Source organism: Phyllobates terribilis, unplaced genomic scaffold (genome assembly GCF_046119375.1).
Source record: "Phyllobates terribilis strain yellow unplaced genomic scaffold, ASM4611937v1 Scaffold_8__6_contigs__length_399053987, whole genome shotgun sequence".
Classification (NCBI taxonomy): Eukaryota; Metazoa; Chordata; class Amphibia; order Anura; family Dendrobatidae; genus Phyllobates; species Phyllobates terribilis.
In genome coordinates, this window is record NW_027362768.1 from 344,042,390 (window position 1) to 344,060,574 (window position 18,185).

Here is an 18,185-nt window from a genome sequence, read left to right on the forward strand (position 1 = left end):
CGGAACTAATGGCGCTATATAAGTGAGTAAAATAAATAAATATTTGCATTATAGTAATTTCTGTTAGATTTTAAATATATATTTAGTAGTATTGTGTTGTAGGAGGGCATCTAGGTTTATGGGGACAGTGTGGTGATGGGCAATAATCACAATGGACGGCAACATCTAAGAGGTTATGATGTGATTACAGCAGCAAGAGTATGTGCAGGGTAACCCACCGAGATTGTGAGGAGGAAGACGCTTCAGGGAACACCAGCGTTTTTGTGGTAGACTGGACCCATTTGGAGAAAAATAAAAGTGATCATACCCTTAGTGTTGGGTGTATAAAAAAAAACGGCACCTGTGCTGTATGGAGCGGGCTCAGCTCCCGAGCACGTCTTATTAACCCTATATGATAGCCAGTTATCGCCAAAGTATTAAGCACAGTGCCCTCTGTATGAAGCGTGTTTTTATTGATTATTCACTGTTTCTTTCCCAGCACCAATGCGAGTCTAAAGGGAGTGATCACAGTGGAGAGGAGCGTTACCCTTTCTTTGGCGGCCTCCTGGGCCAGCATGACCTTCTTTTTCTCCTGTTCCACCCTCATCTTCTCCATCTCTAGTTGGCTGTTTAGCAAAGCCTGCAAACAACGTCAGAGTGAGAACAGAGCCCAAGGTACAAGAGATGGACTGGAGGAAGCGGAAACACAACCTCACCTTTTCCCTCCGAGCTTCTTCTCCCATTTTCCTGTGTTCCATCTTCAGATTCTCCAGTTCCACTTGATTTCTGTTGAATAAAGAAGAAAAATGTCAGAACGATTCATGAGAACAGAGGACAGAAAAGATAATATATGGAGGATTCCTGTATCTGTAGCCATCTAGTGGTCAGATAAATGAACTGCACCACTAATTAGTAGATACTGGCAAACACACTTATAAAAAGTTGAAAAGCTATCTCAACTATGGGCTAAACTTTTAACCCCTTTACCCCCGTGGTTTGCACGTTAATGACCGGGCCAATTTTTACAATTCTGACCACTGTCACTTTATGAGGTAATTACTCTGGAACGCGTCAACGGATCCCCCCGATTCTGAGACTGTTTTTTCGTGACATATTGTACTTCATGATTGTGGTAAAATTTCTTCGATATCACTTGCGTTTATTTGTGAAAAAAACTGAAATTTGGCGAAAATTTAGCAATTTTCAAACTTTGAATTTTCATGCCCTTAAATCAGAGAGATACGTCACACAAAAGAGTTAATAAATAACATTTCCCACATGTCTACTTTACATCAGCACAATATTGGAACCAAATTTTTTTTTGTTAGGAAGCTATAAGAGTTAAAAGTTGACCAGTGATTTCTCATTTTTACAACAGAATTTACAAAACCATTTTTTTAGGGACCACATCACATTTGAAGTCACTTTGAGAGGTCTTTACGACAGAAAATACCCAAAAGTGACACCATTCTAAAAACTGCACCCCTCAAGGTGCTCAAAACCACATTCAAGAACTTTATTAACCCTTCAGGTGCTTCACAGGAATTTTGGGAATGTGGAAGAAAAAAATTAACATTTAACTTTTTTCACAAAAATGTTACTTTAGATCCATTTTTTTTTTTTTATTTCCGCAGGGGTAACAGGAAAAAATGGACCCCAAAATTTGTTGTGCAATTTCCCCTGAGCACGCAGATACCCCAAATGTGGGGGAAAACCACTGTTTGGGCGCACAGCAGGGCTCGGAAGGGAAGGAGCGCCATTTGACTTTTTGAATGTAAAATTTGCTTGAATAATTAGCGGACGCCATGTTACGTTTGGAGAGCTCCTGATGTGCCTAAACAGTGGAAACCCCCCACAAGTGACCCCATTTTGGAAACTACACCCCTCAGGGAACTTATCTAGATGTGTAGTGAGCACCTTGAACCACCAAGTGCTTTGCAGAAGTTTATAACATGGAGCCGTCAAAATAAAAATAAAAAAATCAAACTTTTTCCACAAAAATAATGTTTTAGCCCCAGTTTGTTTATTTTCACAAGGGTAAGAGGAGAAAATGGACCCCAAAAACTGTTGTGCAATTTCTCCTGAGTGCGCCAATACCCCATATGTGGGGAAAATACACTGTTTGGGCGCACGTCAGGGTTCAGAAGGGAAGAAGCACTGTGTGACTTTTTGAGCGCAAAATTGTCTGGAATCAAGAGCGGACGCCATGTCGCATTTGGGGAGCCCCTGATGTGCCGAAATAGTGAAAACCCCCCACAAGTGACCCCATTTTGGAAACTACACCCCTCAAGGATTTTATCAAGGGGTGTAGTGTACATTTAGAACCCAGAGGTACCACACAGAATTTGATAACATTAGGTCATCATATTGAATATGTTGTCATTAGTCTTAAGCGCAAGTGCTCGCTACTTGAGTTTGCATCGGGTACTCAGGTATGAAACAAGTATCGCGGGGGCTCGAGTGACATGCTCGAGTCCCCGCCCGCATGTTTCACTGTTGTTAGACACCCAACTAAGAACATCCAAGGATCGCTCATGCATGGCAGGCAATCCCCGCAAGGTTTTTTTTGGCCGCGAAGCATATGGGGCGGAGACTCGAGCACCCGCGATACTCAGTGCATACCCGAGCACCCGAAGCAAACTCAAGTAGCGAGCACTTGCGCTCAACACTAGTCACCATATCGTCATCATTTTTTTTTTTTTTTTTTTTTTACTTTTGAAAAAAATCACAACCCCATCACAACCCTAACCCTAGAGTTTATTTTTTACACCGTTCCTCGTGCGGTATAAATGATTAGACGACCTTATTCTTCGGATCGGTGAGATTACAGCGATACCAGAATCATATGGGGTTTTTATGACTGACAGCTGTCACACACTAAAAGACGCATTTTTTGTAAAATCTAGTTTTTGCATCGCCATATTTTGAGAGCTATAATTTTTCCAGATTTTGGCAGACAGTCATGTGACGGCTTGTTTTTTGCGGGATGAGTTGACGTTGTTATTGGTGCCATTTTCAGGCACGTGACATTTTTTGATCGCTTTCTATTCCGATTTTTGGGAGGCAGAATAAACAAAAACCAGCAATTGCAGAATTTTTTTTATGTTTTTTTTTTTATTCTTTTCCGCGTGTGGTAAAATTGATAAGGTAGCGTTATTCTTTGGGTCAGTACGTTTACAACGGTACCACATTTATATCGTTTTTCTATGTTTTGGCGCTTTTACACAATAAAAGCTATTTTATTGAAAAAAATATTTTTTTGCATCGCTTTATTCTGAGAGCTATAACTTTTTTACTTTTCGGACAATGTTGCTGTATGGCGGCTTGTTTTTTTGTGGGACGAGATGACGTTTTCAGCAGTACCATTTTTTTTATATTAGTCTTTTTGATCGCGTGTTATTTCATTTTTTGTTTGGCGGTATAGTGATGAAGCATTGTTTTTTGCTTCGTTTTTTATTTTATTTTTTTACCGTGCTCACTGAAGGGGTTAACTAGTGGGACAGTTTTATAGGTCAGGTCATTCCGGATGCGGCGATACCAAATATGTGTACTTTTATTGTTTTTTTTGTTTTTTTCATAATAATATTTATTGATGGGTACATTATATTTTTATTTTTGGTTGATTATTTTTTTTATATTTTTAAAAAAAAAATTTTTCTTTTCATTTTTTAACACTTTTTGGACTTTTATTCTGTGTCCCACTCTGGGACTTTCACTTTTTTTATTCTGATCACCTGTATAGCACAGGAATGCAGCACCATACCTGTGCTATACAGGCTGTCAGTGCTGCACAAGGAGAAGATAGTTTGGTCATGAGCAGTGCATGACCAAAGAATCTTCCTGCTGTCTGGTGACCCGGATGTTGCCATGACGACATCGGGTCGTAATGGCAACACCCGGGAAGCCGCGGTAGACAGAGCTGGAGGCCGGAAAAGGAGGCGATTATCCCGATCACCTCCCCTTGCCCCCGCAATGCTGCGATCGACTTAGATTGCAGCATTGAGGGGGTTAATGTGCCGGGAGTGGTGCGGGACCGCTCCCTGCACATAGTACAGGGTGTCAGCTGTGATTATCAGTTGACACCAGGCGGCGATCGCCCAGCACCGCTTGTGTGCGGGCGCGATTGCCATAAGACCTAATAGTACGTCATTGGTTCAATCGGCCCAGGTCACCAAGAAGTACTATTAGGTCATACGTCAGAAAGGGGTTAAAGACTCTTGGCACTTGCCGAATCTAAAAAAAAAAATGTTTTTCTACTGTTCTAAATATGCCAAATGTATTAGCAGATTTTAAAAAAATTGGTGCTCATCACTCTCAACTATGATCTTTGCTTGCACAGGCCAGAAGCACTAGATAGTTGATAATCTCAAGCAACGAGCATGTGTAAGGGGGAAGACCGGGGTGTAAGTGCTTTCAGAGCAAGGGATCCGGAACTGCCGGGGCCGTACCTCCTGTTGCAGGGGGGAGACAGACAGCGAGCACAGGAGTCATGTCACTGGGAAGTTGGGGGTGTGTCCAGAGAAAGAGCTGGGAAGTCAGGTGACCGGGGGACTCCTGGTGTGACTGGAGAAAGGAAGAGACGAGGACGTTTTGCGCGGGAAAGCAGAGCCGAGTCCTGCGCAGGAGAACAGTGTGAGAGGGTCCAGGCTCCTGGCTCGAGTACTGGGAGCAGGAGTCGGGTACAGTGGACCGGAGGAGTCAAGCCCGACTTTAGAGACTAGGGACGCAGGGTCCGTGGAGCCGAGGCACGTGAGGTGCCGTGTTATGGACTAGGGGCTCAGCGGGTAAAACCAGAGACCGCCCGCTGCCGCCAGAAGACGGAGCATTGTTTGGGCGGGGAAGCCTGAAGAAATCATCACCTGCATCCTCTGGCGACTGCCTTGTGAGGAGCGAGAGTCAGCTAAGTGTACAAACTGACGTTTACAACCGGTTTGGCTCTGCTACATCTTGTCAGACTGTGAACTGTTAGTTATAGACATTCACCTGCTATTTTCCTTGTTTTCCCTCCATATTTTCCTTGTTGCTCCCTGCGTGGAGATTGACCTTGTTCTTATAAACCCCCACTGTTTATTAATCCCGTATTGGCTGCTCTGTGTTTCTGTGTCACTGCATCTAAAGTACCAGTGTTACACATGCTCGATCATCACTACACCTTAGCAATACGTGTCTTTTCAGTGCAATTGAAAGCTTTGGTATATATTTGATTGCTGGTGAATTGATCAATTGTGAATCATATCTCCTTACAAAATTTAGTGAAGCTGGTGAATTGAAGATACTCTGGTGAGAGACGATACTCTATTGGGAGATGTTTACGATATATGTCTACTGTTAAGATGCAAATTGCAGCCTGTTAAGGGTTTTACTAGCTTGTTAGGATATTGCTAGTGTTGATCGAGCACTAAAATTTTCGGGTGCTCGAAGCTCGGGCTGAGCTCACCGTGATACTCAGGTGTGTGACCCGAGCAACGAGCCCAATGCTAGTCTATGGGAGACCCGAGCATTTTTGCGGCGGCACCCCCGGCAGTTTGAAGAAAGCCTAAATAGTGCCCAAAACGATAGAGACAGTGCTCAAAAGACATGGGGACAGCAAGGGCATCGCCCATTAGTTTGGCAGACCCGACTTTCCCATACACAGGAGTCAAGAATTCATGTGTTCTGAACGGGGAGGAAGCAGAGAAAGTCACTACCAGACCCCTCTGAAACCAAAAGGTGTTATAATTCAAAGTGCCTGATCCTCCTCTCTCCCGACACCCCCCATACACATCAGATGGTCAGCCAGTGCACCAATATCAAGACGAATTAGAAGGATGAGATGATTTACACCTAATGTATATAGGGGGCTTTCGTCGGTTGTTAAGTGGAGAGATACTTAAGATATGGGGAAAGCCTGTGTATCTCCACCATCTGCTCTTATATAAGCAGTACCTGCTATATTCTTCCTCCATATTTGACAACCTGGCCTTCTCCACCTCTAGTTGAGCTTGAAAGCGGCTCTTCTCTTGGCGGAGGAGGCTGTTTTGGGACTCGATGGCTGAGATTTGAGTTTTCGCAGACAGGAGCTCCTCAGTTGCTGCCCTCTCTTTTTCGATGGCGGATGCCGACCAAGTCTGTGATTCAGCTGTAAGACAGAGAGAGCAGAAAAGGTTAATCACCGAGGCATAAAGCAAAACGTTATCCTGTACACGTAATACCGGTGCTATCCACAAGAGGGAGCTAATCGCACGATGGATCGGTGTGAAGTTTGTGCGGATGCAGCTAAAATAAACTAAAAAGTTGCAAAGAAAATACAAAAAAAAAAAAAATTCCTAAATTTTAAAAAAGTCTAAAAAACTTTACTTAATATCTGGGACAGTCTATGGCTGCGGGTGCCGAGCATCTATATACCTTTTGGAATGGTCAAAATACTTTCTCGGGTCAATTATCTGAGGCGTGCAGTCTGTTCTTAAAGTAATGTGTAAACTTTTCTTACTGAGGCGATCAGACAGATTTTTCTCCAATTTCTCCCAGGATGCAGTCTGGGCTGCTAACGTTGCTTGTAGGTTCTCGATTTGGCGCAGCAACGGTCGTGTAGCGGATGTGACGCTCTGACTCAGTTCCTGGTTCCGGGATTCATCTTCTTGGAGTCTCTGAAATGCAAAAGTCCGTGCAATCAAACAAAGGCCTAAGCGTATTATGGGCGCAGCCGTGTGCTCGTATTACAGCCAAAAGACCGGCCAGACCACAGGTGTCAGATCCCGAACTCAAGCTGATAGTTCGGGTATGTATGTCTGAACACGAAGGTCCCATAACCCGGTTATTGCGGTGATCTCAAGCTGCAAAGAGATTAGAGAACGACTTAATCTTGTAACTGCTCTCAGCAGATCCCATTTACAGGTCATATCTGGTGATATGTTCCTATAGGTAACCTATCAGGCAATCTGTATGTTCCTAGCCGCTAAGGAACTATAACTCTCAGCATACCCTGACGACCATGTGCACACTGGACAGATTGCAGAGGTCGCTTCTGTTGGGCCTCGCACGTTACCTGCTGCAACTCTGCTATTTCTTGCCGCAAATAATCCTCTTTCCTCGCAGCCTGCTGCTCCGCTCTCTGCAGTGCCAACCTCAAATCCGCCACCTGAAAAAGAGGAATTAGGAAAGATTTTTCTTTTTTTTTTGACTGCACAAAGAGCGGGTAAGATCCTGTACAGATTTCTGTCTGCTCATAACATGTAAAATCATCTCATCCTGCAAACAGCTGGGATGCAACACAACGAGACGCTGTAGCGCTGCTTTAAAGAAGTTATCCACAAACTTTCTCATTAGGATAGGTCATTAATGTCTGATCGGTTGGGGTCCGATACCCGGCACACCCTCCAATTACCATCATCAATGGTAAAGTAATGGCCAAACTCTTTAATGTCTTATGATATCATAGTGAGTTCTATTTAAAGGGGATATCCACTACTAGGACAAGCCCGTCTCAAGCTGAACGCTGGAATGGCGCCAGCACCGGAGAGGAGTATAAGTGTTTTTATCTCATTCAGATTGAGCAGGGTTTGTCCTAGTAGTGAACAACTCCTTTAAGGGAGGTTTCATCCAGCCCCCATCTCATCTGCATTGGGTCTTGTCATTCCCACCTGAACAGGCAGGAGACTCCGTGCTATACTGATATACATTACGGATACCTTATGTTCATTATGTTCCTCCTCCGATGATGGCTTACGTCTTGAGTGCTTACCTGAATGGCCAAGGCTTCCTGCTGCTTTTGCGACTCTTCCTTCGCCTTTTCCAGCGCTGAACACATCTCTTCCTTCGCTCTGATTTCGCAGCTTAGTGCCACTTCCTGCGCTTCGCTGGCTTTTGTGGCGTTTGCTTTGTGCAGTTCTGCGAGCTCCCTGAGACAGATAGGGACGACATACGTCAGCATAGTCCTGCACAAAGCCTTATAGAAAAGAGTGAATAAAACTGCAAACTAAGCATGTGTATGGTCCAACCATAATCAAGACTAAGTCATTCGGATATTATAAGGGGGCATCAATATTTGCTGACAGGTTGGACCTCTCTCCATATAATGTATATGAGCTATTAACGACTCCTTTCTCTTCTCACCGGTAGGAGCTGTCCAGAGCCGCCTGCAGACTGCGGTTCTTCTCTTGGATTTCATCCACTTCCGTCTGTAATCTTCCCACATCCTTCTCTTGTCTTTCCACCACGCTGTTCAGCTTCCGGATGTTCTCGCGATGCTGCTTCTCCACCTCTTCCTTACCATCCAAAGTCTGCAGAAAAATAATAAGAAAAAAAGACACTTTTTAACATTGTGCAACCTCAGAAGCTTCATAGATACAGGCAAGATGGAATAGGTGCTGAAGGGTTTAAGTCAAGTTACTAAATGCCCCCTTTGTCTTGCAATACTTTGGAAATCTCAGTTGAAAACCCCCCTTTCCCAAAATACACCCACCACATCTATTTTATAATATGACATTGATACAATCTGTCTATGGCTGTGGTCACACATCCTTGTTTCGCTGGCCGATAAACACCGTCAGCGGGGCTCCTGACTATCCAGTTCGGGTCAGGAGACCCATAGCCGTTCCCGGTCTGTACTGGGAACAGAAAACTCGCCTAATATTGAGTAGATTTTGTGTTGATTTGTTGAAGCATGGACTCCTGTATATTTCAATAGCCAAGCCAGCCCCAATCTAAATCACCGGACGATGCGTAGACAGATAAGGGGTCTAGTTTAGAGATTGAAATAACCAGCCACCCCCCTTCATACACAGAACTGATAACAAACCAGAGATGGAGCTGCCGATACTGACACAGATACCTGAAACTCAGCCGTCTAGTGATCACAATTCAGCCCTTGTCAGTGTCGCTCACATCCTTAGGTTACCATTTTTCCTGTTTCCAACACATGAACTGACTGTTTACTTAGTGCCCAGTATATCCCAGCCCTGACAGGGGCCATTATCCCAGGCTAATAAATAATGTTCTCTTTCCTGTCCCTGGTCTTAGGTTGTGTCTTCTCAGTGTAAGTGCCATCTATCACCCACCTGTTTTAACAGCTGCAGTTCTTCCTCCAGCTCCCGGATCTTCTTCGTCTGCTTACTGATGGTGGTCTCGTGCTCCTTTTCCTTGGATCGCAGCTTCTTGATAATATTGGAGTTGTGAAGTTGCTGTTTGGAAAGTTTCTCACCTGGTGGTGGCCAAAATATGTGAAATCAGTAATATGGAGAAGTGATGAATCAGTGCAACCCCCCACATAGCCTCTTATGTCCAAAGCTGAAGAAAGGGAGAAGAAATTATTTGTGATGTGATGATTAGCAGAAGATACTATAAAAGCGCTGGGACCGCAGCCCCTGACAGATGGGAACCAGGAATGTAAGAGGATTTGCAAAATATGACCTGGCCCCCGAGTACGTAGGAGGTGGCACAGAGTGCATGGAAGACCCCATTACTCCAGACAAGAGAAGCAAAATCCCATCAACGCCCTCACCTTCCCCCATCAGCCCCATCAACGCCCTCACCTTCCCCCATCAGCCCCATCAACGCCCTCACCTTCCCTCATCAGCCCCATCAACGCCCTCACCTTCCCCCATCAGCCCCATCAACGCCCTCACCATCCTCCATCAGCCCCATCAACGCCCTCACCTTCCCCCATCAGCCCCATCAACGCCCTCACCTTCCCCCATCAGCCCCATCAACGCCCTCACCTTCCCCCATCAGCCCCATCAACGCCCTCACCATCCTCCATCAGTCCCATCAACGCCCTCACCATCCTCCACCAGTCCCATCAACGCCCTCACCATCCTCCATCAGCCCCATCAAAGCTCTCACCATCCTCCATCAGCCCCATCAACGCCCTCACCTTCCTCCATCAGCCCCATCAACGCCCTCACCTTCCCCCATCAGCCCCATCAACGCCCTCACCATCCTCCATCAGCCCCATCAACGCCCTCACCTTCCCCCATCAGCCCCATCAACGCCCTCACCTTCCCCCATCAGCCCCATCAACGCCCTCACCTTCCCCCATCAGCCCCATCAACTCCCTCACCTTCCCCCATCAGCTCCATCAACGCCCTCACCATCCTCCACCAGTCCCATCAACGCCCTCACCATCCTCCACCAGTCCCATCAACGCCCTCACCATCCTCCATCAGCCCCATCAACGCTCTCACCATCCTCCATCAGCCCCATCAACGCCCTCACCTTCCTCCATCAGCCCCATCAACGCCCTCACCTTTCTCCATCAGCCCCATCAACGCCCTCACCATCCTCCATCAGCCCCATCAACGCCCTCACCATCCTCCACCAGTCCCATCAACGCCCTCACCTTCCTCCATCAGCCCCATCAACGCCCTCACCTTCCTCCATCAGCCCCATCAACGCCCTCACCATCCTCCATCAGCCCCATCAACGCCCTCACCTTCCCCCATCAGCCCAATCAACTTCCTCCATCAGCCCCATCAACGCCCTCACCATCCTCCATCAGTCCCATCAACGTCCTCACCATCCTCCATCAGCCCCATCAACTTCCTCCATCAGCCCCATCAAAGCTCTCACCTTCCTCCATCAGCCCCATCAACTTCCTCCATCAGCCCCATCAATGCCCTCACCATCCTCCATCAGTCCCATCAACGTCCTCACCATCCTCCATCAGCCCCATCAACGCCCTCACCTTCCTCCATCAGCCCCATCAACGCCCTCACCTTCCTCCATCAGCCTCATCAACGCTCTCACCATCCTCCATCAGCCCCATCAACGCTCTCACCTTCCCCCATCAGCCCCATCAACGCTCTCACCTTCCTCCATCAGCCTCATCAACGCCCTCACCTTCCTGCATCAGCCCCATCAACGCCCTCACCTTCCTCCATCAGCCTCATCAACGCTCTCACCATCCTCCATCAGCCCCATCAACGCTCTCACCTTCCCCCATCAGCCCCATCAACGCCCTCACCTTCCTCCATCAGCCTCATCAACGCTCTCACCATCCTCCATCAGCCCCATCAACGCTCTCACCTTCCTGCATCAGCCCCATCAACGCTCTCACCTTCCTGCATCAGCCCCATCAACGCCCTCACCTTCCTGCATCAGCCCCATCAACGCCCTCACCTTCCTCCATCAGCCCCATCAACGCCCTCACCTTCCTCCATCAGCCCCATCAATGCTCTCACCTTCCCTCATCAGCCCCATCAATGCCCTCACCTTCCTCCATCAGCCCCATCAATGCTCTCACCTTCCTCCATCAGCCCCATCAATGCTCTCACCTTCCTCCATCAGCCCTTTAATTTGCTCGTCCTTTTCCCGCATTATCTCGGCTGTTTCGCTGGACTTCAGTCTGGTCGCCAGCTCCTCCTTTATGGCTTTGATCTCCTGAAAATAAAAGTTATTATAATAAAGTATATGTCTTTAGGTCAGTGTCTAATGGCCCCCATAACGTCCAGCCGACCGCCATCTGTCGCTAGTCCCCCACACACATGAACGCTCAGCTTCCCTTTTGGAAGGGAAGAGTCGGGAAGCCCCCCACGCATATTTTCCGAGCGCAGCTTTAGTTGACTTTCATACATGTGGGGGTCCTTTGGTAGAAAGATGGATCTTCCATTCTGCATTATTAAGGGTGATGCCCTTTAATCATCATAAAGGGGTCATTTCACCAAAAGCAATAAGACAATGGATGTCATAGATTAATTTTTTTCCAACCTTTTTGGTGGTGTCCCGCTCTTTACACGCCATTTGCGCCCTCCTTTCAGCTTCCGCTATCCGATGCGTGAACTCATCCTTCAGCAACGACACGCTGCTGCTTTCTTCTTTAACCCTAACAAGTTCACTGCAAATGATAGGAAATGTATTGGCTTTTACACAAATTCACCATATATAAAAAAAAATTGCCATGCAATCTGATAGGTTGCGATGGGCGACTGCTCCACTTCTCCATTGCACTTAAGTTTTGACAAATATTCCACCAATTTATTTTGTTACCCAAAGCAGCCAATCAGAGTGCAGTTATTACTTTTCCAGGGGAGTTTAAGAAATAAAAGTTGAGCTTTGATTGGCTACAAAGGGTAAGAAGAGAGTAACCCCCACTACCTTGGGCACTGCCGGCACAGCAGAGGTGAGGTGTCAGTCCGTATAGGACCAACTTTAGCAAAAGAATACTCTCATCATCCGCGCACGCATGTACTTACTCTTTGAGGTTGTCCAGAGTCTCTTCTAAAAGTGCCTTTTCCTTGCTGACAGACAGCAGCTGCGTTTCTCTCTTCTCCAACCGACTATTGAGCTCATCCACGATCTGTAAGAAGGGAAAGACGCAAAGAAAGTTTAGATAAAATCATTAGAAAGTTGCATTGCTTAGGCTGAATCCCTCTAAAATAAAAAAGACCAAATCCAGTCCAAATCCCCATCTATAGCTTCGACTCTGTTAAAAAAAAAAAAAAGTCTGAAATATGAAAACAAATGTTGAACAAAAAATTTACAAAACGTATTTAAGAGTGCTTCTTTATGCAAGTAAAAAAAATTGAAAACCAACTGCATTTTCTATTAGCAAAATAAAAATAAGGAAAAAAAAGAGGTAAAAAACATTTTGAAAAGTAAATGAGAAAAAAATATGTTAGAACTCTTTAAACCGCATGTAAGACTGTTTTTTAAACTTGTCATTCAGGAGAATCCACAGCGGAATATGTCTGTGTGTTCCACTAGCTCCTCCCCTCTCCTCCATAGAATCTTATGGGCACCAACTGCCATCTCCTATCTCAGTCGTGTGAAAATCTCTACTCACCTTGGACAAATTTTACCCATGAAATGGGAGTAAGGCTGAGTTCACACGATGCGTATTTAGTGCGTTTCAACGGGGCTTTTGCAGTTGCGTAAACGCCGCGGAAACGCATGAAAAACGCATGGTAGAAGGGCAGCAATGTTCCCCAATTGAAATCCGCATGTGCTGTGCCCATGATGCGGATTTTTCCGCAGCGTAAACGCTGCGGTCAAAAATCCGCAGCATGTCAATTAATTTTGCGGAAACGCTGCTCTTTTGCCGCCATTGACTTGCATTAGACCGCATGGAATCCGCATCACTGTATATGTTGATGCGCTTTTCATGCGGTCTAATGTGCGGATGGTACCCGGGTGTGGATGAGAGGACTCTCATCCAGACCCAGGTACCATTAAAAAAAAAAAAAAGAATAAAATAAAAAATATATATATTCTCACCTTCTGACGGCCCGCGCAGCGCTCCTGCTTGGTTCGCGGCACTTCGGGGTTGAATGAAGAAGGACCTTCGCTGACGTCAGAGTCATGTGACGGGTCACATGACGCTGACGTCGGAAGGTCCTAAAGTCTTCACTGCCGGCAGCCAGGACCGAGCGAAGCAGGACACCGGGGGCCATCAGAGGGTAAAGTATATATTTATTTTTTATTTTTTGACATTCACACACTATATAAATCCATGCCGGTTGCATGGATTTATATAGTGTAAAGTTGACAAGCACTTTCCAAGTGATGCTAAAATCGCTTGGGAAGCGCTTGTCAACCCGCATGCGGAAATGAAAGTGAAGAACGCTTCACATCCGCATGTCCCTGGCAGGAAACCGCATGTACAATCCGCATGCGTTTTTTCCTGCCAGAGAGATGCAGAAAAGCTCAGGAAAAAATCCTGAGCATTTCTGCATCGTGTGCACATACCCTAAAAGATCAGTCCCAGGAGGAGAAAGAAGTAGATTTCTCTGATAAGTCATATTACACATTTTCTTATTTTTCACGTGTACTACTGATTTAGGAAATAAAAATTAGAATGACGGTTACTTTAGTTTAAAAAAAAAAAAAAGTTTCTATAGAGTTGTTAGCTGGCTTTTTTTCCTATTTGACCAATACTACGGTACAGACCAAAAGTTTGGACACACCTTCTCATTTAAAGATTTTTCTGTATTTTCATGACTATGAAAATTGTACATTCACACTGAAGGCATCAAAACTATGAATTAACACGTGGAATTATATACTTAACAAAAAAGTGTGAAACAACTGAAAATATGTCTTACATTCTAGGTTCTTCAAAGTAGCCACCTTTTGCTTTGATGACTGCTTTGCACACTCTTGGCATTCTCTTGATGAACTTCAAGAGGTAGTCACCGGAAATGGTCTTCCAACAATCTTGAAGGAGTTCCCAGAGATGCTTAGCACTTGTTGGCCCTTTTGCCTTCACTCTGCGGTCCAGCTCACCCCAAACTATCTCAATTGGGTTCAGGTCTGGTGACTGTGGAGGCCAGGTCATCTGGCGTAGCCCCCCATCACTCTCCTTCTTGGTCAAATAGCCCTTACACAGCCTGGAGGTGTGTTTGGGGTCATTGTCCTGTTGAAAAATAAATGATGGTCCAACTAAACGCAAACCGGATGGAATAGCATGCCGCTGCAAGATGCTGTGGTAGCCATGCTGGTTCAGTATGTCTTCAATTTTGAATAAAACCCCAACAGTGTCACCAGCAAAGCACCCCCACACCATCACACCTCCTCCTCCATGCTTCACGATGGGAACCAGGCATGTAGAGTCCATCCGTTCACCTTTTCTGCGTCGCACAAAGACACGGTGGCTGGAACCAAAGATCTCAAATTTGGACTCATCAGACCAAAGCACAGATTTCCACTGGTCTAATGTCCATTCCTTGTGTTCTTTAGCCCAAACAAGTCTCTTCTGCTTGTTGCCTGTCCTTAGCAGTGGTTTCCTAGCAGCTATTTTACCATGAAGGCCTGCTGCACAAAGTCTCCTCTTAACAGTTGTTGTAGAGATGTGTCTGCTGCTAGAACTCTGTGTGGCATTGACCTGGTCTCTAATCTGAGCTGCTGTTAACCTGCGATTTCTGAGGCTGGTGACTCGGATAAACTTATCCTCAGAAGCAGAGGTGACTCTTGGTCTTCCTTTCCTGGGGCGGTCCTCATGTGAGCCAGTTTCTTTGTAGTGCTTGATGGCTTTTGCAACTGCACTTAGGGACACTTTCAAAGTTTGCCCAATTTTTCGGATTGACTGACCTTCATTTCTTAAAGTAATGATGGCCACTCGTTTTTCTTTACTTAGCTGCTTTTTTCTTGCCATAATACAAATTCTAACAGTCTATTCAGTAGGACTATCAGCTGTGTATCCACCAGACTTCTGCACAACACAACTGATGGTCCCAACCCCATTTATAAGGCAAGAAATCCCACTTATTAAACCTGACAGGGCACACCTGTGACGTGAAAACCATTTCCGGTCACTACCTCTTGAAGCTCATCAAGAGAATGCCAAGAGTGTGCAAAGCAGTCATCAAAGCAAAAGGTGGCTACTTTGAAGAACCTAGAATATAAGACATATTTTCAGTTGTTTCACACTTTTTTGTTAAGTATATAATTCCACATGTGTTAATTCATAGTTTTGATGCCTTCAGTGTGAATGCATAATTTTCATAGTCATGAAAATACAGAAAAATCTTTAAATGAGGTGTGTCCAAACTTTTGGTCTGTACTGTGTATATAAAAAAAAAAAAAGAAAAAAAACACATACGGGATCTGAAGCAGTGATCAAAGTGTCTGAAAGGGACAGCAGCGTAATCTCAATTTACCGTCGCCTTAGATTATTCCCGCTTACCCCGGCCGACCCACGGTTGTCCAGAGATGCTGATTGGCTGTCGTTTAGTAGCCGGTTTAGACACAGAACAATGGTTAATAAATTGTTCTGTGTGCAGATAACAGCACTGTTCACAGCAGCGCATCAACTGTTTACACAGGCTGACGAAACAATCATGGAAGACAGAACAATCGCTAAGATGATCGTCCTGTCCCCATACAGCCCCGTTTACGTGGGGCGATGTGCAGCTGATAAGTATGATTTATTTTTATTTTTTTTAATGCTGGCATAAAAATCATTGGGCGACTGCCAGTCTATTTAGAAGAGCAGATATTCGGGAACCAGCGATCCTTCGACCAATTATTGATGCATTATAATGGCACGCCATAGCTGAGCTGTAACCCAGCTTTCCTACTATCAGCAGCAGTGTCAGAACTATAATACAGGTTTTCCATTGGAGGCAGCAGCCTCAAAATGTATCATCATGGGTTGTAACCCAACTGTCCCACTGCTTGTTTCAGGGCAGTAACAGCACTGATCCGAACAGGGAAAGCTGGATTACAGCTTAGTGCTATCATCATTGGAACAGTGGAAAAGATGGGTTGCAGTTGTGTGAACTGCGGTGAACAAAGGGCTCCTAAACTTTGTAAAGATATTATACTAGCCTACTGCACTACACCTTCGCTTTCTTACTTACACAGGCAGGGATTTTTGTGAACTCCCTTTAAACCAATCCAATCAGGAACACTACAATCAGCCCCCCCTAGTCTGGAGAGGAATGCAATTTATTGTTCCCTGTTAGCAGCCATTTCAGAGATAAAACCAACCATGGGGCAATCTAATCTGCAAATTACCTAGAACTGTAGAACAAAGCATCCAGGATGTTTTCCTGGCTTTTATTACCTTTTGCATATCTTCCATTGTATATTCGACCTTTGGCTCGTTGTCAGCCTCCTGTTCCTTCTCAGACACTCCCTGGCTGGCCGATTCTGGCTCCTGCGAAGCAGCGACCAGGAGATCCGGTTGCTCTGAATTTACCGGGGTTGCGCTCCTTCCGCTCTCCTCCATCTCTATGTCCTCGCTGGAGTGCACAAGCAGCGTTGTCTCATTCACTTCTTCATCCGTTTTGCTCTCCGTGGAGCTGGTGATGTCCATATTCGGGATGGAGGTGCTAACTGCAATGGCGACCAGGGTGCACCCCCTGCCTGGCAACTCATCATCCGAATTGATTTCGCTAACGCTGCGACTGTCCAGGGACTGTACGCTAAAAGAGTCTATCCTTTCGAAGGCATCAGAAGAAGAGCAGCTTTCGGTCAGCTTCGGGAACTCATCCAAGCGGCCGAATTCTGTAGAGGGCGACAGGAGCTGGAAGGAGTTCTGCATCAGGCTGAGGTTCCCCTTGGAGTCCGTCACTTCCTGTCTGGAGCTGACGGAGCTCTCACTTATTACGCTCTCGTGGTCCAGCACTTCAATGTCACTAGTCGTGGAGGTGCCGGAAGAGAAAGTGCTGATGGGAGGTGACGGCGTATTACTCTGACGATCTTCTAGTTTTTGGTCCTTGAGGTCGAGTCCATTGTCTTTACTTTCTGGCGGATCTGTTGGAGAGGAAGCAATGGCGTCTTCTTCTGCCTTTGGTTCTAGACCTCCTTCCAGAGCCTCGGGGCACTCGCTAGATTCCTGAATGGTCTTTTCGGGGTCACATTTCTCCTCGGTTGCTTCTTCAGATTCATCCAAATTCGACTCCTCTGTATTTTCCAAATCCTGACGTTCCTCCTGTTCCTTCTCTTGTAGCTCATCCTGGCTGTCGTTCTTCGCATGCATTAAAGGCTCGGGTGCATTTTGCTTTACTTCTTCTTTGGGTCTTTGCGATTTGGTGGGAGGCTTAGATACCACAGGACCGGCAGTCACAGGTTTAGTCTCTGAGAGAAAGGCACTGAAGAAATTTTCAGACTCGTCCACCACAGTTCTTGTGACGGGCTTGGTGATGGCGGTGGGTGACAGTATGACCTGGGTTTGATCCTCCTCAGATTGTCCTCCCCAGTTGGAATTTTCCCAGCTCCCCTTGATGGAAGAACCGCTGCCTAAAAATAAAAGAGAAAAATGAGTGAATATATAAATAATAATAATTTTATTTCTATAGCGCCAACATATTCCGCAACCCTTCACAATTCATAGGGGACATGTACAGACAATATCAGAGTAAGGACACTGCTCGGAAATATGAGAATGGGGGGACACAAAGGGTAAAAAAAACTTTTTATATATTATATGGGCTGTTGCTCAGTGGGGGTCTGGTTTCTAAGACCCCCATGATTGTTCCTAATCTCACAGAGCAGTGTATGGACTCACAGACTTACAGGAGATGTGTATTTCAGTACAGCAGGGGGTCTCAGGACCTGGACCTCCATTGATCAGCAACACTTTGCAGTCCATAAAATATATAATTTTTTTTTTGCAAATGACAGTTACCCTTTAGTGGGAACCAATAGTTTTACAAAACTTTTCACATGTCACATTTTGATTGTTTGGGACGTCTTGATGCCGAGACCCCTATGATTGCTAAAATAAAGCGGCAGAAGAGTTTAGCGGACTTCTGTGCCCCATTTCCTCGGAGAGCGCAGTGTAAAGACTT

At 45.6% G+C, this 18,185-nt stretch overlaps 1 protein-coding gene across 2 annotated transcripts in view; it reads right to left on the reverse strand.

Annotated features, from left to right (window-relative positions):
* TMF1 (TATA element modulatory factor 1) overlaps positions 1-18,185 on the reverse strand; it is a 28,861-nt gene that overhangs the window by 7,067 nt on the left and 3,609 nt on the right. For both annotated transcript variants that reach the window (XM_073644718.1, XM_073644719.1), the window contains exons 2-13: positions 16,457-17,634; positions 12,147-12,250; positions 11,662-11,788; positions 11,229-11,334; positions 9,015-9,157; positions 8,071-8,237; positions 7,700-7,856; positions 7,004-7,096; positions 6,449-6,605; positions 5,905-6,097; positions 696-765; positions 527-619 (exon numbers count right to left, since the gene is read on the reverse strand). In XM_073644718.1, the coding sequence (XP_073500819.1) occupies positions 527-619; positions 696-765; positions 5,905-6,097; positions 6,449-6,605; positions 7,004-7,096; positions 7,700-7,856; positions 8,071-8,237; positions 9,015-9,157; positions 11,229-11,334; positions 11,662-11,788; positions 12,147-12,250; positions 16,457-17,634 (2,588 nt within the window). The remainder of the gene's footprint in view (positions 1-526; positions 620-695; positions 766-5,904; positions 6,098-6,448; positions 6,606-7,003; positions 7,097-7,699; positions 7,857-8,070; positions 8,238-9,014; positions 9,158-11,228; positions 11,335-11,661; positions 11,789-12,146; positions 12,251-16,456; positions 17,635-18,185) is intronic.